At 37.1% G+C, this 23,161-nt stretch overlaps 1 protein-coding gene across 1 annotated transcript in view; it reads left to right on the top strand.

Moving 5' to 3' along the window:
• The window catches only part of LOC309585850 (ubiquitin carboxyl-terminal hydrolase MINDY-3), a gene marked incomplete at its 5' end in the record, with an annotated part of 33,299 nt that extends 12,818 nt beyond the window's left edge, over positions 1-20,481 (top strand). Inside the window, 5 exons of the mRNA XM_082303682.1 lie at positions 8,812-8,884; positions 9,694-9,766; positions 14,706-14,793; positions 18,487-18,558; positions 19,412-20,481. Of these exons, the coding sequence (XP_082159808.1) occupies positions 8,812-8,884; positions 9,694-9,766; positions 14,706-14,793; positions 18,487-18,558; positions 19,412-19,561 (456 nt within the window). The remainder of the gene's footprint in view (positions 1-8,811; positions 8,885-9,693; positions 9,767-14,705; positions 14,794-18,486; positions 18,559-19,411) is intronic.
• Positions 20,482-23,161: the final 2,680 nt, after the last annotated feature.

The raw sequence follows: 23,161 nt of genomic DNA on the forward strand, positions 1-23,161 counted from the left end.
TGATTCTTGAGGTCATCCATCAATTTACTTTTCCAGCTTCCTAGTTCCCTTCAAAGTGTGTGCTGTGTTTACTTTCTGCTTGCTGAGTTTGCATTTTAGTTGGTTAAGAAACAAACTTGTCTGATTTTTAAAGGTTAGCAGTATGTTGTGGGAACATAACCTGAGATTAATGGGTAGACATCTCCATGAGACAATTTTTGGCAATAGCTAGGTGGATACATTGTCTCTGAACATGAGCTAGCTCTGTGTTTAGTGGAAAGCTTTTAGTGGTGAACATGTAAAGCAGCTGTTGTGAAAAATCCACTGAGCAGTATAGAAATGGTGGTTATTTCCTGCCCATTTGTAGGCAAGGCTGTCCTGAGGAGTACATTTTCCTTTTCCTCATATTAGAATGTATGACTCTCATATGTAAACTGAAATTGGGGGCTGGAAGGTAACAAGTTGGGTCCTACCTCATAGGAGAACTTCTAGAAGGAATTGCAGCCTCCTGTGTGTTGAAGGAGGAGGCTATGAGCAACATCTAGTTTGCATGTACATCAGGCTACCCAGGGAAGGACTGATTTTTAAAGAAACACATTTTAGTTGTTTTATTCTTTTTTGTAGTATATGCAGAGTGGTTTGCAAATGGTAAATACATCAAAGAAATTTCTAAATGCAATTTTATAATTTGTAAGTCACTCTATCAAATAAATTCTGAAAGCAAAGATACTAGGTAGAAACAAAGCCCTAAAACCTAAACCACTGTCTTCCAAAATACGGAATTTAGTATGCTTGTAGTATCACGATGAAGAGAAGGCAAATGAAATGAACAACTTCTCCACATATTCCATGTACTTTTACGTGAGGCAAGAGGTAGAAATCATAAACCTTGATAGTGCCAGACTCTCACCATCCATTCTTTGCTTTACAAAGCACCTTCCTTTTTACTTTATCTTTTAATTGTGGCCTACTGACTGCATATTTTTAATACCAGGTAATGATACTGGGAATACTAAGACTTAGAATTGGGAATGTAGTATTCACCACGTGACAGAATGGTAGTTCCAGCTTATGAACTGATTATCTACCTGCCATGTGTTCTGTTTGAGAAAATGAATCTCTCTGAATGGCTGTTAATCCTTGCTCACATGTTATAAATACATGTTCTGGAGTGAATCTGAGGAATCATTCTTTCCCTTACAATTTTGCTACCTGAGAAAATGTCCTGAAGTCATTAATGTATTACAGAACTTAGGAAACAGACAGTTTTAAATATAGTTATTGAATGCCTATTAAAGATACTTTTAAGTGAAGTGTTCTTGGGCTAAACAACAGGGAAATTATTTTGTGGCCATTTGTCTCTCTGCATGTTTTTTTTCTGAAATGTCTGAAGACCAGATGTTCTTGCTGAGCAGGGCACCATGTATCCTTGGAAGTGGAGGATTACGTATTTTTTTATTCTCTGTTCAGCCTGCTTTATTCCCATGTGCCCAAACCCTGCTGGGATAGATGCAGGAACTAGAAAAAGTAAATGAGACTGCCAACATGACAACATATGCTTCAGTAATAAAAATACACTTTAAAATAGTAACTGTTGTAGTCCTGTTCTGAAACTTTGTGCCAAGTTCTGCTTTTTGCAAAACTCACAAACTGCCTAATAAACATGTGACATGACAGACTGAACTTGTGTAGAGAATCTCTATCAGAAGACTTTAGGTCATTTTATAAATGGCAGGAACTTGGTTAAAATTGGTTTGGGTTGTAGCTGTTGTTTGATCCACAGAACCTTAGTACGTGTGACAGCTGTGGAATCCCTGGGAAAATAGGGTGAATCCATATACAGAATTGGGTTTAATCCAAGTACAATCACAAAGATGTTTAGCAACCAATTTCTAACCACTTTTTTAAAAGCATTGAAAAATAAGTTTTTCTTCCCTTTATTTAGTCCTTTCATACTGATAGCAGCTTTGTTGCATCCAAAATGAAAATAACATCTTTGACCTCTTTTGATAAGGCAGCTCTACTTTCAAACCTGAAAGTCTGAATGTGGAAGAATACAAATACAGAGAAAAGGCAGGGACAGGGATTGTCTATGGAGGAGGGACCTTTGAACTCTTCCTAGGAAAGGTGAAGCACATTTAGTCATATTTTAATTTGCTATCTTTCTTCTCTTACAGAACATAAGAAGTTACATGTGATTAGCTATGTGAATAATATATTCTTTTGTTTGTAAAACTGTAGTAATGTCATTTCAATATTTAAGTGCATTTTTTTCAGTGTTAGTTTGTTTTACATAAGAAGCACATGAAATCTGTTTTCTCTTTGTATTACAGGGAGTCCAATGCCATTTTCCTCTACCAGTTGATAGTTTAGGGTATCTTATATATGTACTTTAAGAATATCTGTTACAGAGGGGTGCCAAAGTTGTCAGTCAAAGAGACTGGGCTATGAAAATATTGAAACAGTGCAGGTGTATTTAGAGAAGTTTGGTCACTCTCTGTGCATAGTTAAGAAAGCTCATGCAGTTTGAGTGAAGTGAGATGGGCTTTACTGTATAATACAGCTTTAATGAAAAAGTGTCACAAGTATTGTATTGATAAAAGAATAAACATACTGGTTTTTATAGAAGCTAATTGCTCTATTCTGCTACTGTTGGAATTTGCTACCTGAAATAATATACTTCAAATATGATCATAAACAGCAATACTCTTTATAATATATGAAACGGTGATATTTATGAATATTTAGTATTTTCTCTGTACACATAGCAATGTGCATATAAAGATTTCTTAAAATACTCCTTACCAATACTAAATAACAGTGGCTTACATGCCATTATTAGTATACTTTTTTCTTCATTGCTTCCCAGAGCTTGTACATTTCATGTGAAAAGCCATAAAATATTACTGTTAGGTTAATTAACCATGCTAAAAATTGTCCTTTAGAAACACTTGTTGGTTTTGAGTTACAAAATAATTGATCCAGTCTATTTGCAAAAACTTTCATCATTCTGGATTGAGGCAAGCCAGAGGGTTTTCGTCATCCCAAGAGAGAATTATATGGTTTAAGTGGGAAACTGAATACTGTAAGCTGGTTTCCAACATTAAGTGCAGCTTTCAGGATTGTGAGAACTGTACTTAGGAAGTTCTAAATTTCTCCAGTGAATCTTCACTTGTTGTAAACTTTGGTATCAAATGTTCCTGACATACTTGTTCATTTCCTGCCTCCTTATTGTAATTCCCAAATAGAATTAGTATGTTAATACTCACCACTGCGTTGTATGGCAATAAGCTCATGTCTATAGACTGAAACGGTATTAGATGTAGAAATAGTATTTAAGACTAGATATTAATTGTTTTACATGGAAAAAGGGTAGCATAATAATAGAAGCTAAAGTTCATCTTAGTGAATTATACTGTGGAGGTTTTGGAAGTCATAAAGTGTGGAATTTGTCCACTTCCAGCTTGATTCCTCATAGGAACAAAGTATAGTGTTTGCATAGCACTGCATTCTGTCTTCAAAAAAAAAAAAAAGCTATGTGAATATAATTTGAAAAGCTGCCCTTTCAGATTAAGCTTGTGACTTGAGGGTAGTATATAATTTAGTTATTAGATAAGAATTCCAGTAAACTGAAATTTGCTGACTCCTGGTCTATAATTCCAGTAATCTATTTTTGCTTTCAAAACAAAGACTTTATGTTGATGAGCAAAACAAGATACTAACTGAATAAGAAAAATACTATATGCCTAATCTTTATTGGTTCACAGTAATCTCTTGTAATCAGTCCGTGAAAGCAAGGAACACGTTGAAGAAGCTCTTATTTTTTCATGAGTCACCAAGTGAATTGTTGCCTTCTTGGGATGTTTTAAAATAAACCACGAGCATCTCTGGCAATGTAACTGTTAAGCAGGTATTAATTGTAGTTTTGTGTTTCTCTTATTTTTAAAAACTGCTATGCTGTGGCTTTTTTTGTTGGCTGCCTTATTAAACCATCCTCTCCCACAGGAATGGAGGATATATTGTGGTTTCTATAACTTACTTGAGTGTATGTTAAAAACCCCACTTTCCAGATGAATAGGCTGACAGGGTCCTCAGATTTCTGTTATTAATTCTTCCTCTTTGGTTTGTGTTCACTTTTCCTCCACAGCCTCACCCCACTCTTGGATTAGGCTCTCTTTTCTGTCTGGTAGTATGGCTGAAGGTGAAAAAGAATTTGAAGTAGTCCATATGTAGCTTTTCATTCTTCCCTATGGAGAACTCTCTTCTGTTCTCAGCAAGGTACTGCAGGTACTGTGAAGTAAATACAGTCCTTTCACTTTTGCAAGGCAGTGTGCAGCTAGAGCCAGTTTGCTTCCTTTTAACCACCTTGTTGTAACAAATTGCTTGCCGTCAATGGTCCTCCTCCTCCACCGCCACTATCCCTTGATGAACACTTTCAGATAAACTGTTGTATTTTCCTGGTCTAAACTACAAGGTCAATATTGTATTTTCTGACCCCTGATAAGAACACTGCTACTTTGGGGGTGGCATTCTTCCTGTGGTGTCTTTTTCCTCTCTTATTCAAGAAAAGTATTTTCTTTGGGCATTTTCTGAATCCCTGATAGACTCATAGCCCCTCTTCAAGACTTAGGAGGATACAGTATATGATCTTTTACACCTGCCATTCTGAAGTGGAAATAGTTGTGGCTGCAGAGCTCTTGTATAGTGACAGATAAGTCAAGGACCTTTCCTTCAGTTTTTCCATATACAGCTCTCAAGTGGGAAAAATTTTATACTCCTTCAAGTATTCTTTGGTTATATTCCAGTTGTTTGGCATTTTTTAATGCCTTCACTCATGGAAGATAATATGCTGCAGAGCAATCTCACATTCCATTGGCGAGCACAAGAAAATCACTGTAAGCACTCTGTGCAGGGCGCTGCTATCACTGCAACAACCAGGGACAGTGCCCCCTGCGAACTGCTGGTGCAGATGATGTCCCTGAATACTAGTTCAAGACTCCCTGAAATGGGAGTCTTGAACTAGTCTTCATTGGCCATCCCTCTGTTCAGAGCCAGACTCATAATCTTTTAAACTGCATTTATGTCAATAACATCAAATGGTTTAGGATGGACTTTGCATGTAAGGGCTCTAGGATTTTACTTGCTTTGTTACCACGGCATAATTCTCTAACTGTCCCTTTTCAAACATGCCCTTCACAATAGCCTGCCTAAATTGACAGTAGATTCAGTATTTTTAGAACCAGTAACTTCAAACCTCAGCAGTCTCAATACTGCTTTAGTAGTGCCTAAGAGGAAACAAGATCTATGACCTCTCCATAACTGTCCAGTTCTTTGCATGATGGTAATAATGGCCTCCCATTTTACATCTTAAGGCCTCTCTTTTCCTTGGTTTGATAAATAGCTCCTAGAAAAATCTACAAAAAAAGCTGTTACGTCATTTCAAGCAATGCCCAAGTTCTATTGAGCCTTCTTCATCTTAATGAGAATCAACAACTGGATTTTTATATCACGCTAAGACTTTGAGTGTATTTTTGCTACTGTAGTGATGATAGCTTTCCTGCTTTTCAACTGATACTGTCTATGTTAAATTTTACTTTCTGGTTTGTTTCCTAGCCAGTCCCTACAAGTAAAACTATCTGATGCCTTTAGGACACACAACTTAATTTGTATGTGTGCTGATGCATATGGCACTTCTGCTCCTTGCCTTCAAATAAAGCTGCATTCAAGTCTATTCTCTCTTAATTAAATGAGTTGTTATATCTTAGGCTAAAAGAACATTTCTTCTTCAAAAGGTGGAGGATCCCTTCACCTTTTGAAGAAGAACATTTTCTGTGTCCTCCGGGGTACATACAGTAGATGTGGAAATTCATTGCAAATGAATGATTACAGCCACAGGAGGAACTGAAGTTGCACATTCTTACTTCAGACCACTATCAATTTGAAATGCATTCTGGTCATGTGTGGAAGACCTGTGTGTCCGAATTGTAATGATACAGTTACATAGTACATCAGTAGGACTGTGTGAAGTGTCTTTTCTCTTTCAAAAGATAATCTCCAGAGGAACCTTGCTGACGCATGAAATCAGCTTGCTTTTTGAACCAACTCCTCACTGAAATGCTCTGCCTGGCATCCAGTTTCAACAACCAGTTGTGAGACTCCTGTTTCCTCTGTAAAATTGAAATTTGGCAATGGATTCAGAAGTCAGTTAGAGACATGGAAGTCAGTTTCAGAGATCCCATCTACCTTGTTTTCTTAGGAAGCCTTTTTGGAAAAGTTGATGCCTTGAAAGCCACTGATTATAGCGTTGAAAAGTACATGCTTTTCTCTGTAATACAAGACCGGATTAAATAAACTTCAGTTCTCCAGATGCGATTAAGTTACAGCAAGTTAAAAAGTTGATAAATAACCAGTGTTTCTATGTTGTTTCTAGGTAAATTCTGAAGAAGAAAGTTAGTATTACAATATGTAATTCTTACCCATATCACTCAATAGTGATAGTGTAGAACCATAAAGCAGTTCATGTGCGAGCAGATTTCATTTTTCAGGGCAATTGGTCTTTCAGGGTGTGATCTTTTTAAAAATTCATAGCCAGGATTTCAGTGTGGCTTAGCCATTATGTTCTGCTTTTGATTTGTAGAATGAAAACTTCTGGAATGTTTTCATTAGAACTTATGAAGAATATTTTTTGCCTCTGAGGCTAAACATGGGATCTTAAAATAACTGGTACTACTGATGAGAATAACTTTTCAAAGTAATATAAAATGACTTGTTTGTGTATCACAAGAGCCAATGAGTGAAACATGATTTTTGGGACATGTTGTACTTAGTATTGGAAATAATTATTGTAATTAACTGTTTATGGGATTCCCTTATATGGAACTTTCAATGCATGGGTTACATCAAAATGCAATTCATAAGGCTGGAGTGGGGAATATATTTTGGCACATATGGTGAAATATCAGCTTGGGCAGCTGAAATATGTTTTTGTTAGATGTGTATCACATTTTCAGCTTTATTGCATGAGGGAGCTATAGTATTTTTTTTTCCCTAGATACAAATATATGGACTAATTGAACTTTTAAAGTTACCTGGATACTGGAAATGAATGACATGATAAGTTAGAGGTTGTATGGGATTTATATATAAAGGATCTTGCATTTTAAACTTTTTATAGGACAGCAGTCTCAGTGAAAAGGTGAATTATTTTGCAGATAACAGAGGCGGGTTTTTTGGTCATCTCTCTAGGGCAGACTTTTCTAAGGTTTCACCTGAAGTTACTTGCTTAGGGCATCAGTAAATCACATTTAGTGAATAAAAAGTGTTAATATGTAACAATTTGGAGGCTTTACCGTATTTGTAAGTTCTGTTGAAAGAGAGAATTTCCAGTATTGAGTAATGCATTCAGTGGCTTCACCTCTTAAGTTCTTCCCATGTACACATACATGAACTGAAAAACTAAGGACCTGAAAAATTAAAATGCTAACAGAAATACACAGTGTTTGCAATTGGACTATCAAAAAAGTTTGTTGGTAGTTGCAGGACACTTGTTTTAAAGAATCCATTTTGCATCACATGAGAGTGTGGAAAGTACTACATTAACAAGATAATTTGTGGGTAGGGAAGACAACGCAAATGATAGTCTTTGTTCTTGGATTACATTAAGATTGTGTGGAAAGAACTGCATACTCATAAACCAAAGTAGAACTATGTAGTTTACATTTGAAGTTATATGTCTATGCCATTGGAAGTTACTTTGGGTTATATCCTTCCATACTATTGGAAATTTTAAGAGTTCTCCCTTGTTGCATAGCCTTTGTGAGCTGCTGATTCATTAATAAGAAACTACCAGTAAAATACCCCTTCTTCAGAGTTAAATCCTGAATATTGAAATCACTAATCATCTTGTTAATAAGCTCTACATGCCATGGCATCAGTGATTTTAAACCGAGAAATATTTGCATTAGTTTACTGTAATACACTGTAATAATGAAATCTACTGCTTAGTATGTTTTGTGTTCCAAATTATTTAAGAGTTGATCACATACTACAAAATTTCATAGTGTATTGTATGTACCTTATATAATAACGTGTTACCCATTATGACAGGGTATGTGCTCAACAACTGCTCAACTTCATACATTATTTGGCATCATGAAACTAATTGTGTTGAGCTAATATGGACTTTTTATCTGAAAGTACTTTAAAGGATTTTAGAATATATGTAAACATGAACTGTTTAAAAAGAGTTAAAGCAGTTTAAAAACTGTTAAAATACTGGTTTTCTCTAAATGTTCTAGTTATAATTCATTTATAAAATTAGTTGAAAAATTTTCATTAAACAGTGGGTTTGTTTCAATTAAGTAGTATTTATGGACCCTTAAAATTACCTTATTATGATACTGAATTAATATAAAAATCTAGAAATTATTTTTCCAGTATGTAAGCAATTTTCAAGTTGTTCTCACCAGAAGAGATTATCAGGACAAAGGGACTCCTCCCAAATTAGTTTCTTCTGTGCTCTTTCCCGCTTGAAGCTCTTGAGTGCAAATGATTGGAATTGTAATTTCCAATTAGCTTTTGTGCCACAACATCCGCATGAAAAGACTTGCATAAAATTTGTCTAGAAGTTTATGGGGTAATCGTTAGCATATTTCTTGATTGTTTTACGTCACTCAGCAAAATTGCCAAATCACCTTAACTTTTCTTCTGTTGTATTGAAATTTTCATTAATTTAGGTTCCAACTGGGTGTAGTATTGCTAAATACTTTCTTAGTAATCTATTTCTGAAGTAAGAATATTTTGTAAGGTTTCTTTGTGGTTCCCCCCCCATAGGACATGGCCCTTGTTGCTCCTGAAGCGCCTTCAGAACAAGCAAGAAGAGTTTTCCAGACATATGACCCTGAGGGTAAGGGCTGTACTTTGTGCTGAAATAAGTTTATTTTAATAGAAGTGTACTCATTAAGAGAGGAATGAAATGCCTAGTCCTTAAGAAATGTTCAGTGCAGGAGTCAATCTACAACACTAAGCACCCTGGTCTGCTGGAAGGTTTCCCTGCCCATGGCAGGCAGGTTGGAGCTAGATGATCTTCAAGGTCCCTTCTAACCCAAACCATTCCATAATTCTATGAAGAAATTATCTGAGAATTCTGCAGTAAGGGCAGTTGTAAAATAGGAAGTAGAATTTTTAACAGATTTTTTTAACCTTGTAATGTTCTTTGTAATTAACATAAAGCTTAAATAAAATTTATTTCTCCAATATGAAATTTTCATTAAAAAACTGTTCTAATATGACTCATTCTTCATGAGATTTTGTTCTGGAATGTATGCAGCATACACAGAAAATTTTCTTATGTTTTGGAAAACAGGATGTCTGGCATTCGGGTACTTTAACTAATCAAAAGGGAAAAATGGTACAGTTATTACCCCAAGGTACCTAGTGGAGAACTCTATACAAAGATTGCATTCTTAGCAAGTATTAAGCTTCTAATTGTGTGAGTGGTAAATCCAGTTTCTGTATTGCACTGTTCTTTTTTTTTTTTTTTTTTAAAGTGTGAGAGAAGCATTTGAAAACTGCTTTCCTTCTAGAACCCCACCATTTGCTTGCAAATTTTACAGATAAAGATATGTATGTAGTATTTGTACTTCTGAGTGAAATTTGTTCTCCTGGAAAGCATTTTGTTTCTTTTCCTCACAAGAAGCTTTGCTACTTCTTCAGATAATGGTTTTATACCTGACACTCTGCTAGAAGATGTAATGAAGGCTCTGGACCTTGTTTCAGATCCTGAATAGTAAGTATAATAAAATTTAAATACTGCAGAAGTATCAATTAATCACATTAATTATCATTTAAGGCTTTTTTTCTGGATTCAGTTAACCCATACGTGTTATAATTTCGGGTTGGTTTTGGTTTCTTTCCTGGTTTGGATTTTTTTTCCTAGTTTACATTCTGGGCACAGAATGTTATTTTTAAATGTTTAAGTCAGCTTTAAATTAAAGGGGAGGAATTAAAATTAAGATGTCTCTAACTTTGGTAGTGGTAACTAGAAGCAAAAAAATCCCTCAGACCTACTGCATTACTATATATTGAGGAGATAGTCAGGATTATATTTCTATATATTAATGGGGGTGAAACTGTGTGACAGAAGAACTAAACAATCAAGGTATTCAGTGGCAGATTTGGATTACCACTGGATCTTTCTGCAGAGTTTGAAGCTGAAACTGCTTCAGTTACAGTTTTGTTTCCACCAGCACTCAGGACCTTATAGTGTTTATAATTACCATTTATTTTCAGAAATGACACATTGATTCTCGGGATTATAGTTAAAACTCAAATGTTTTAACTCTAATATGGACAGACAAGACTAATATTAAGTGACAACAGTTAACTTTCAGTGTGAAAACTTACCATGTTTTGTGACTAAATGCTTAACCCAGAAAGGAGAGCCAAGGCCTTGAACTTTTTTACTGCTCCAAAAGATGCTTCTGCTCTCTTGTAAACATTTGGTCTAGTTTACTTGGGTCAAAACTGGAATGACTGTGGAGACTGCAGGTTTACTTATGACAGCCATCTGAAATGTGATTGAGCCCATTTTCTGTCCTTCCAAATGTTTGAAGTGTAATGAAGTTTACTGAGTTGTTCTCTGGAGGATAGGAGTGAAAACTGAAATAAAGAGGTACCCAAACCAAAAGAAAGTACAAGACAAAAGGCTCATGTTCATATTATGACAGGAAATGGTGAAATCTTCAAAATATTTGTTTTTTAAAGGAAGGGAAAGAAAAAATCCATCATTTAATAGGTCTGAGAAGCTTTCTTTTGCCTTTTTGTTCTGCGGTCTCAATCAGTGTGCAGAAATCCTCATTTTTCATTCAGCAGTTTTTCCATTTGGCTGTTTGGCATTCAGGACATTTGTGGCATAGCCCTGTCTTATTTTATTGTGCATAGCACATCAAATATAAATTGATGTATGAAAAGCCAGTCGAAAGACTTGCTGTATTGAAAAGTCATGATGAAACCATGGAATATGCAGTCTTAAATCATCTCCTCTTAAATAAATATATTGCCTAATACTTTATCTTGAGAACCTACTCTCTTTTGGTTCTAGATGTTCTGTCTTTTTAGTGTGGAACACAAGTACAAATAATGTATTTCAAACTCCATACAGGCTTTTTGCTTATTTTTTGTTTGTTTGTTCTTAAGGAAAATTAAAGGCCTTGCCTCAAATGTACTGTTTAAATTTGTGATGATCTAGTCCAAGGCTTTAAGTTTCTCAGAATCTCAGGATGTGTGAAGATCAGACCTAATTAGGATTTTAGAACTGTAGAGGGGAAAACTCTGTAGAGCAGGCATGAATTAGCAAGATGACTTAGCCAGTACTGAATGCCATTGCATGTGTTTTTAGTAAAATTTTCTAGCTTTTTAGTGAATGTGTCTGAGAACCCACCTGTCTCATTTGTTTTGCCTGTTTCTAAAAACCATTTGATGCCCTTTAGGGCGTCAATTTGAGAACATCTCTCAATCTAGACTTAGCTTGTTTAAAACACTTTATGCTGTCTATTTGACCAGTAGTGCAGGCTTTTGTCCCCACACACTTCTCAGCCATAACAGTACAAAGGCCATCACCCCAACACTTGTAACCTCTTCGGTTCAAGTGCCAGGCTTTGCACTGAGGAGACTGAAGCACAAGCACACACATGTTCAGTAGCTCTGCTGTGGTACCAGTAACGTTGAAAGGTGCTAGGGATCTGCTGAAGGAAAAAGCCTCAGTTGAAACATAACACTGTCCAAGTTTATTAGATCTACCCTCCTGCTTAACTGATTAAATTCTGTACACTGACCATATTTAAAAACTTAGCTGGCTCTGTATTTTTAAACAGGTCTTGTGTTTCTTTAGTGCATATATACCTTGCTTTAATCTTATTACATAATTTTAAGTCCATTTTAAAAATTATCTGTCATGGTTCTGTTTGCAAACACGGTGTTTTTGCAACTCTATTGCAGCATTTCAGGAATCTGGGCAGGTTTCAAACAGCCACTGAAATACCAAAATTTTGTACTTCGAGAGCAGTGAGAATGAGGAATAGAAGGATTGAAGTCCAGTATCTTGCAAATCCTGAATCGTGGTTTCACTTGAGTAGAGAACTTTTTTAAAGGTGGTAAATTAGCATGGTTTATAGGATATCACAGTCAGTGTTATGAATTTTAAAATTTGCCTTCCAAGGACCTTAACAGAGCCACTCTCTTAAGATTTGCATAATATATCCTCTGTGTGTTGAGGGAGAAACAAAAAGAGTCCAAATAATTTACTAGTAGTTCTATGTTAGGACCAAGAAAGGAAGTTACTTAAAGAAGACATGCAAGGGGTAGCCAGAAGGACAAAATGTACAACAATCAAAAAGACCTTGGAAATGACACCTTCTGCCCACAGCCCCCAACAAAGAGACCTGGGGTGGTTAAGGGCCTATGTAGTAAAAGAGGCATCTGTGAGAAGCTAAGAATGTGTCTTCTGAGAGGAAAACATAGTGCCTACATGGAAAAAAAAAGGGAAGAATCTGGATTTATGGAATGTTAAATGTAAATACAATATGAAGTGAGTTAAAATCTTCTGTAGACTAATCAGCAAAGTTATAAAACTAATAGTATTCTTCTGAGCCTGTCAGTGCCAAGAGGCTTGCAAGAGGTTTGTAGTTCTGACAGACGACTCCCAATATTTAAAAGTACTCAGTTAGAAAAGTGCAGTGAGTTCTTTATATTCACCAGGGAAGGTGGCAGGGAGCAGTTCTCCTCATCACTGGAGATTACTGAGGGGTTCTGTGCTTAAGCCTTCTTATGGGTGGTCAGAGTAACTAAACTTCTGAAGTGTGAAAAAAAGTAATAAAAAACCAAAATCCTGAAGAAACATCAGAAGGGCATTGCTGAACTGTTTTAGGTTACTTACCACTGTGAACTGTGCTGGTACCAAACAGTATCAGAATGAGAAGGTGACAAATGAACAACAGCACTTAGAAAAGGATTTGAAGGCCAGTCGAGGGAAAATTTTCATATAAATATTTCATGGGTAAGCATGGAATAGGAAGGAATGGTTTTTGTAGATAAAGAATTGACCAAAGAATGAAAATGTCACCTTTTCTTAATGGAGGGAGATAATTAGATGAATTTTACAGGATTTTGTATTAAGTCTGTGAATTCTGTTATTTTGCCAGCAAGGATTTGGCAGTAGGGATTTGTATGATTGTTGCTGATACAAATGTGTTTGAGATGTTAAAAAAACAGTATGTAAGAGCAGCAGAAGTTACTAGAAGATATGGTAACAGAGAAGTGTCAGTACAGTAAATGTAGATTGGTCACTCAAGGGAGAAAGCAATGCTGATTTCACATACACGTTGTTGGTCTATGAACTAGATATTACTGGTCAGGAAACCTCTCTAGATTTAAACTGATAGTGATAGACATGGAGTGGGATTCGTAGGAGTTATGTCATTGTATAAATGCCTGCTGTTTCACTTCAGCTTGGAAAAAGAATATTGTAGAAAGGTATCAGGAATGCAGCAAGGCTAATTAAAGATATGGCATGCCATTAGTGCAAGGAAAAGGTAGGTTAGGACTGTTTGACCTGGAAAAGATAGACAACCATTTACACAGTAAATAGGGAGTGATTGTTAATTGCTTCACACAATACAGAAATGGGGTATCATCAAACTGAATTATCAGGTGACAGGTTCAAAACAGAGAACATCTATTCCCAAGAATCCATAGTTTAGTTTTCATTTTTTGAGTGGAGTTTATTAAGAGCCAGAAGTATATATGGGTTCAAAGCTAATTAGGCACATGCATGGAAAAAAAATATGTATGTTTGTGTTTTAGATACTGCCTGTCACTGAAGATATCTTTGAGCAGCAGACTGCTGGAAATGGGGAGGGTAAACTAAGGCTGTGTGTTTGCCCTGTTGTATCGTAAGCATCCACTGCTGGCCAGTGTCAGGAACAGGATACTGGGCAAGATGCTCTGTTGGTTTGACCCAATGAGGACGTTCTTGTGTACGGTACAACTTGTAACTAAAGCAGAGGACTAGGTAGATGCACATAGATACAATCTGCTGCCTGTAGAAATATATTGCTTAAATAGATACATAGACTTACAACTGACCTTCGTTTGCAGTGACCTGAAATTAGATCATAGTCATGCAGTAAGGCTTCCAGATTAGTACTGTTAGTATTTCCATTGTTTGTTGGTTCTGGCTTCTTTGATATCAAGTACATGATGTAAATGTAAATGTAGAAATGTATCTGTTAAATTTAATTTTATTTCAGTGTACTTAGAAAATCTTGGAAGGTTTTCAAATCTGTTTAAAAACAGGTTGTTTGGCAGTGACAGAGCTATGTTTGAAAGATGGCTGTTTTTTGTATCTTTAAAGAATGCTTACAAGACAGCAAAATGCCTTTTGGGCTGTAAACCTGGTTTTAGATTATATGGGTTTCAAATTATTTTACCAAATATGGTGGTCCTTCAGAATTATCACTTATTTAATTTAAAATAACAAATTACTTTTATTTAAAAATAACCATGTTTTGGCAACTTGCATACCATTCTGGTGTAGTTGTCACTTGTGATTAAAAATAGAATAGTATTGCTATACTTGGCAGTCAGTACTATGGTAGCACAGCATAACTTCGTCATGCAAGAATAAAAGTGTCTTACTCATACTTTTATATTCAATGTTTTTATCTTAGTGTAAACCTCATGAAGACCAAATTAGACCCAGAAGGACTGGGCATCATACTACTGGGTCCCTTTCTGCAAGAATTTTTCCCTGAGCAGGTAATCAATATAGCTTTATTGCTGCAGAGCATTGTCTATTCTGTTTGGCTTTGTGACTCATTAAAAACTTTAATCAGTATCACAATTTTTAGTAAGTATTGCATTCATTCAACTCAGCTGATCAGCAGATAACTTCTGTATTCCACCACAAATGGTAGACTTCTGTTTTCTGTAACATGTCCATGATTTTTTCAGCCTTACTCTGGAAGGAAGCTCCATTGTAGCAACAAGTTCTAAATTTGAGTTCAGGAAATTAATCATTTTGCATGTGACATTGTTTCCTTACACAGAAAGTTCATCGGAGTTTGGTTTTTATGAGAATAAATGACCATACTGGTTTTATGAATATTAAAAATATTGCCAACAAATGGGAAAAGGTTGCAAACATATTTAAAACTATTTTTATGTACAATTCTTAAAGTAAAATTTTTGACATTTAACAAAAAGTCATTATAGACTTAGGTTTAACATATGTGGAATTGGAAAATTATTTTCAAACTCTCAGTCTGCTCCGTATATTGTTCAAGACTGCACCACTACCGAGAGGCAGGTGTTAACCTAGCACTGCTGTCCTCTTTTCCCTTTGCTTTGGATCACATTTTCCTGCCCTCACACTGCCTCCCTGCCACCAGGAGCCTCTTTAAACAGATATGTGGTAAGCCAGAACAGGGAGCTGGTCTGGCTAAGAGCTCTCTTCGCAGGTGTCTGGGGGCGTGTTCCATTGCCATGCACATGCTTGTATTGGCAAAAGAGAGCAGGTTTACCTGGAGATAGAAGGATAGGCTGGTGGAAGCAGGAGAAGGCCTAACGCAACCGGGGGCTTGTCAGCACAAGCCCCGGCGTGGCCTCGGGCAGAGGGGACGCAGCGCTGGCCTCCACAGCGTCCTCGCTGCACGGCTCAGTGGAATCAGCGTGGGATGGGTGCGTGCGCTGGCTCCTCCTCAGAGGAAGCACGTCGGGCAGCCGATGGAATGGCTCGCGTTAGCCCGGAGGCAAAGAAGGCGGGAGGGGCTTCTGGTGTGAGTTCCAACAGGTTTATTTGCAGAGGGGACCAGGAACCAGCAAAAGCGCGGAGGAGACGCGGGCTAGCCCCCTTTATGGGGGGGTGGAGTAAGGCAGGGAAAGAGAAAACAACCAGTGGGGTACAAGCAGAGGGGAGGATACAATTTTTCAGAACAAATGGGGAAAACAGGGAGGCAGGAGTCATAACAAGGAACCAATTAATAACTAAAAAAGGGAGAACTTTCTGGAACAGGGGGAGGTAATTTAGGATTTGGAGCCGCCCAGGGGGAGGTAACCTAGACCTCAGTGATCTCATCTGGTGACTGACATTTGATGGTTTCAGCCCGAGAGTAGGCTGACCCACCCCAACAAAGGCCTGAGAGGAGTACTTCTTTAAAGGCTTTTTAGCTTAATGTGTCACTGAAACTATGTGGCTTAATTTTTAAAATCAAGGAAATGTGGAACTGCTGGGTTTTAAGTGCCTTCAGCGATATATATTTTGTTAAAGATTGTGCAGCACTGGGTATAGTATTCTGTACTATGAAACATTCTGGTCAGTCAGAAGACACTAGAATTGCACTGCCATAGATGGTAGGGATTGAATAGATCATTCAGAGGCTTTCATCATCTAGAGGAAAGAGAAAGAGGAGTTAGTGTTAATTTTCTCTGGACTTATAGAATTATATCTGCATTGTATTTTTGCCAACTGTTTCTTCTTCCTTCCATTTCTTTATACAGAAGTGGAAATATCTGCACAATTGAATATAATTTATTTATTACAATTATATTACATTTGCAAATCTGGAAGACTCCACTGCTTAATTTTAGGCCCCAGATGCTTAGAATGAAGTTCAGAAAGCCAAAGAACATCCTCCATAATTGGCTGTGTCTAAACTGTCCAATACCATGGGCCCTAGATAGCTGGGGGAGAAAAGAGCCATTGTATGGGGCTGCTGCCTCTCTTTCCTGTTGCAAGGGCATCATTGACTGAAGAAGGGAAGCTGGAGAACAAAGCACAGTGCAATCATGGGCAGAACCCTGCCTTGCTCACCTTGGTGGAGGAACTCTTTGCCTGCTGTAAAGTTGGAGCCCCCAAGTCAACGCCTGTCTGTTAAGTGCTAATTCCCCACCACTCAGTTTTGCCTGTCCTGTTAAACCTTCACTGGCTCCAGTACAAAACATGGCAATTGTTACTGCCTTATGGGTGCTATTAGAGCAATCTGCATGTTTTGGACTGGAACTTGCCAGTATCCATTTTTTCAATGTCTGTACTCTGTGGATCAGGTAGCAGTAGCTTTTACCCATACTGACACCTGAAAGAATTCTTTCTGAAAGTGAAATTCAGCACAAATGAAGATTAAGGTCTTTTTTTCAAATACTTTGAGGAAATAGCAGATAACAGTGATGGCTGGAATTTTTGGTGTTGATATTTGAACATGTAGCTAGGGCTTGGGAGATCCCGATTCAATTCCTTCTTCACTGAGGATATTCAAACCCCTATTCTTACTCTCCTAGAAAGTACTCAACTCCATCTCAGAAGTAGGAGGGTATCTCAGCTTTCCATCTGAAAGCTGCTGGCTTAGAAATAAATTATTCAAAGCTATTCAGCCTGACTCTTTAGTGCTTAGGGCAGTCACCTTTAGAGGGGGATTCCTGAATTCCCTGCTAGCCCTTTTTTTTTTTTTTTTTTTAAACAATAACTGCACAGAATTCGTAACTTCCATGGGACCGGAAGTGGAAAGCAGCATTTTTTTTCTTTCTGGGTGAGTGTAACTTCCTCAGGGAAATGAATGTGTCCTCTTTCCTCCCAGCAAAGCTTAATTTTATTTATCTCTGTGAAGCAACTTCTGTAAGCAGAGTTACCACTTATCTTCCTTTTCACCACCCTCCTTCCACTGAATAGCTTGGATGGCTGTGAGAGACCCATAGAGAGAGAGAGTTTGTGAATCATTTAAGAATAGAAAAATGAATGAGGGTTTTTGTAATGTGATGGATGTACTGTAACCTGAGCAGATTTATTCTCGTTCCAGCCTTTACTTCCATCTGCTCAAAAAAGGGATAAGCTTTTGTTTGGAGCCTGGTCCGGTAGGCATAAAAGAGCTGATACTACACCTGATTTGTGTTTCCTGGTTCAGTGAAATCCAAAGCTTTCAGTCCTCTTAGGACTAAAACATTTAAACACCTGGAACAGTAAAGGTCAACCAGATCCAGTACTTTTGCTGTTGGACCTTGGCAGAACCGGTGTCTTCAAAATTCGTTTACTTAGGCAGGGGAGTATATTAGCTTTTTAGCTCTCAGATGGAGGGCCAGAGATTGGACCTAGTCCTTAGTAAAAAACTTTGTAGCATCCAAACAGTGAAAAATAAACATGCATGTGACTACTGCATAAGGTGTCTGACATTAAAAATTAGGACAGCTTCTACATGGTTAGTGCTGAAGTTGTAGTTCAAAGTGTCCAGGTGAACACAGAAAATCATGACGTGCTCTTGGGGCCATTACTCATTAATTTACTGGCACCTGTTTTTTTATTTCTGATAAGAAAGGTAAAATGAAGATTTTGTCACCTAAAAGAAATAGTACTTTTTAAGTTTCCTTGAGTCTTCTTGGTTGAATGCATCTATCTAGTTGTAAAAACAAGAGACTCAAGGCACAGTGTATGCCACATGAAATTAACTGTCTTCTTTCTACTAGGACTCCAGGGTTTCAGAGTCATTTACTGTTTACCATTACAATGGACTGAAGCAATCTAATTATAATGAAAAGGTAAGATGTACCTCTAAGCCCTAATAACAGTAGCTATGCAAAACTGAATATAGTTACAGCAAAATATCTCGAAACAGATGTTTTACAAAGCTATTATTTTGATAATTTTCTTCCAAAATGATGTATTTGGAATTGGAAGGTGCTTTGTGCTCCTGATCATATTTGAGCTACTGTACTGCATTACTTGGCCAGACCAGGTCTCTGAAACTCTGCGTTTTGAAAAGAGCATTTCTCACACCTATCCGTCATAAGGGGGGGTCTGAACTGTAAGGGACGGTGGAGATGTAACATACACAAAATGCAACTTTTAGAAGTAATCCTACATCTAAATTAGGTGTTCAGAATTTTTCATGTAATTTTTTAGTAGTCCAGGCTTGCATCAAAAATTAGTATTTTTTGAGCCATTTACTGAGGAAACAAAGATGACCTGTTTCATTTTCAGTGTTCTCGAAAAAAGGGGTATATCAAACACAATATGACTGATTCTAAGTTCCTGAAGGAGAATTTAGAGTAAAAGATTGTAAGGCATTAAGAGCCATAAGGAACAAGAACGACTTCAAGTTAGAAGACTCTTCCAGAAAATATACCTGCTCAGTCTTTGGAATAGCTTGTAGTTAAGTCCTTAAAATCCCCCCTGTGAAATATCCAGCAGTTTCATACCCCAAAATGTAGGCAGAAGCATTCAAAGATTAGGGTTTTTCCATTTCATACCTCCATTTCATTAAAAAAAGAAGTATGTAAAACTTCACAGATTTAATGTGTATCGTAACAACTCCTCTCCTAAACTGGTGATAATAATCATCTCATCTTACAGTTTTTGAGCAGGCTGACAGAGTTGGGTTTACTTTGACAGGTCATGTATGTAGAAGGCACAGCAGTTGTTATGGGCTTTGAAGAACCAATGCTGCAGACTGACGACACTCCCGTGAAACGCTGCTTGCAGACCAAGTGGCCATACATAGAACTGCTCTGGACCACAGACCGATCTCCTTCCCTAAACTGATGTGGTGGCCATGGGCAACATCCGGCCGTTGCATCCTCGGATGGGGAGACGGAATTGGAATTTGCTTGGGGAGTGGTATACTTTGACTGTGTGGAGTTATACACTGGTATCATTGAGGAATTGTAAATAATGATTACAAACACTTTTTCAGTGTTAATTGGAATATTTAATTTTTTAATCAGATTGATTTCTATTATAATAGTTTGTCTTTTTTGGCCACTGTAGTACTGTTAATGTGAGTTATCCTAAAAAAAAAAGCCTACTTATAAAGTCTTACCATTATTTTGCCATCTCATGAAGATTTGAAAAATTCTGATATTGCAGAATCTGCATATTAGATGTCAGATCTTTAAAACATGAAACATATTCAGCTTTCTCAGCATCATATAGGCATGTTTTATTATTTAAATTATACTAGCTTACATTACAGTACCATAATGTGTGGACTAAACTGGCCTTTGCACTGGATATGTTTTAATGAGTTAAAATTTTCTGCAGTTTTTCCTAAAATCTAATTTTACCTAAAGAGCTTGCACAATGTGACATAAATATGATACATTTTTAGGAATAAGTATAATTCTTAAATAATCTTTCTTGGCAGTTGTATATTACTGTGGCTTAGTTATTGGGCATGTTAAAAGTGAACAGAAAATCTGAGGAAAAATAGATATATTAATATTTATTTGAATTTGTATAAAAGAAATGTAAAAACAGCAGAAATAATTTCTTGTTCTATAATCTTTAAACTATTCAAACTTATAATATTGCCAAATACCTCTTCTTAATTTGTCCAAACAGCAGTGTAAGCCAGCATTACTGTATGTGTTAAGTGCATGAGAACATCTGTTATTACATTATTATATTCCTTTATTTATTATCAACTTCTTAGCCCTAAAATAAAATCTTTTCCTTGAATCATATATTATTCAAAGTTTGGTTTACTTGGACTTGTTTGCTGCTTCTCTGAGATGATGGAAAGGGACCACAGGTTTAGAAATGTTAGCTTTCAAGTTGAACACATCTTGGGGGAGAAAAAACCCACACCAAAAGGTAATTTCCTAACTTCTGGAATTACCATGATGACCATTCCTTATTGCAAACTGACCACAGAGTATCTTAGTATTAAGAGAGTTGGTTTTTTTTGGTTTTTTGGTTTGTTTTTTTTGGTTTTTTTTGTTTTTTTTTTTAGATTTCTTTTTCTGAAAAAAAAAAATTCCTTTGCAGAAAAGACTCCTGAATTTGTCCTAGGACTTGCTTTACTTAGAACACAAGTATTCTGTCTGGTGGTGTGGGCCTGACATTAAAAACTTGTGCAACAGTGGTATTACTGCTGAAAACTATAGATAACAAATTAGGAGAGTCTGCATGTCAGGCATGAAACTTTACTTTTCAAAAAATAGTCAAGCTTGATAGGTATTTGTTTTAGCTGGTTTTGCACATTTAACATAAATGTCTTTAGACTTCCACTGACACCTTGGAACGGGAAAATTCACTTTTCTAGCTCTTTGTCTTGAATGCTGGTATCTGTCCTGGGCTTGTACTGGAGTATCTCACACCAGATTTTGCACTGAATCATAGCTTGAATCTATTAGAATATGCATCCTTTTTTCTAGCCCACTCTCATAAAATTTATGTTCTATCTCACAGAAAAAAAATCAATTAGAAGCCCAGCTGATGTGAGATCTGTATATAAGCATTAGTCTGGATTAAAACTTCTGCTGTACTCCAGAGACATTTAGCCAATGATGGTGTGATATAAGAACCCTCATTCCTGTATCCTTTTTCCTTCATACTGCCTAGTTGTTAGAGACCTGGCTTCTGGTTTACTTCACTTTTGGATTACAGAGGCTAACAGTGCTTTATGGCATTTAGGCAGCTCATCTGAGAACCTCAGCCAAATGAACCTTTCTGTCCTTTCTTCCCTGATGAGCAAGCTGGGAGAGATTCTGCCTTTATGGAAATTCACTTTTCATCCCCTAAAAGAATGTGGTTATTTAGATAGCAGCCTTAAAACATGCAGGGCATTAATGTTTGCTACTTTTTATTTCCTCCCATAGAAAAATGTCTAGGAACCTATACAATTTCCACAAGTTGTTCTGCTCTAAGTGCTGCCTCTGTGTGTATGTATATATTGCAGTTTACAAATTGAAGCCTAGTCGGTAATATTAGAGCACTCTATGGGATTAAACACATGCTCTAAGTAACCAGAGCAAATTGATAATGCTAACTGTAAGAAAGCATGTGAGCAAAATATGCAATTACATGACATTTTGATTAATACCCTAGGGGTTTTTACATATTGCACAGTCATTCAATTTTAATTGCCAAGGAAAGGACAGTATCTTCTGGGAGACAGCTACTGTCCTGGCTGGCAGCACGGTACAGTTAGCAGGACATCGGACAGTTGGTCTGGAAAACTGGCTTCTCCTTCCCATGTCTCAGAACCCTTTGAGACAGAACATTGTTCAGATACATGTTGGTGTCTTTTTGCTCTAAATTCACTTCCATAAAAATAAGGTGATGGGGGGGGAAAGGGTCCTGGGGTCAGCTGCTGGCTAAGTGGTAAAAGAAATTATTCTTACACTTTAATGTATACTGAAGTTCACAGTCAGCCTCAAATAAGTTATCTAAGTAAATAATGGAAAGACTACTTCTAGTGCTTTATATTAGCCCACATGACTTAGATTTGAAGGCTGAAGGGTAACAAATACATATTTGCTTTGTTAAAGTCTGAACTGTTAAAGGTAAGCAGCCAGTACAAACCCAAATGTAAATATCCTTGTTAGAATCCACACAAAGGGCCCTTTAAAACAGTGAATCACTTAAGTACATGCTGGGCATTTTGGTTTTTGGATACTTTTGTTGAAGTTTTGTTCCTTCAGACAGTTACAATTTCTGCTTATCTGGTCCATCTGTATGCTTTCTCTTACCTCTTCTGTTCCTTGTGTGGATGAGTTTAGGTCAAAGAAACCAAAGATGGGCCTTGATGGAGCAGGCAACTGATGTGGGAGTAAAATCCACTGGGGGAGAGGAATGGCTGTGTCTACACATCAGTTCCCGAGCAGAAACAAGAACCTCCCTTAGTGCAATGCGCTAATTTGCTGTCCAACTAGATGAGTGTCTGCAGTCAGGCTGTGGACAGCTACTCTGGATACTCCGGCTTGCAAGCAAGTCTGCTCAGCACAAAACATCCAGCATGTTCCAGGGAGCACCTTCAGCTTCCCGTGGCTGTGCTGAGCCCTGTGCTGCAGCTCTGCTGCTGGCAACAGCCAGAGGTGCAGTGGGAACAGTGTAGCCACAGCTTCCCCTGCAACGTCCCGTCCTTTGGGGTTTCACACACAAAGCAGCCAGTCCCTGCTTTCACCAGCATGGACTTAATGTTAATACAGTTAATACCTGTAACTAATGAAAAATCAGTATTTCCTGGAGATCTCTTGAAAAGAAACACATTTTTCTGCAGACTATATGCTTTGATTGATATAAGATTTAATCTGCTCAATCTAAAATTAACTTTAATGCTTTTCATGTAGGAATTACTTCTGCTAAGATTTTTAACTTGGACAATGTTCACAAAGGTAAGGTTCAAAGAGGAATGCTGAA

The sequence above is a fragment of the Coloeus monedula genome (assembly GCF_965178545.1).
Source record: "Coloeus monedula genome assembly, contig: HAP1_SCAFFOLD_662, whole genome shotgun sequence".
Taxonomy (NCBI): domain Eukaryota; kingdom Metazoa; phylum Chordata; class Aves; order Passeriformes; family Corvidae; genus Coloeus; species Coloeus monedula.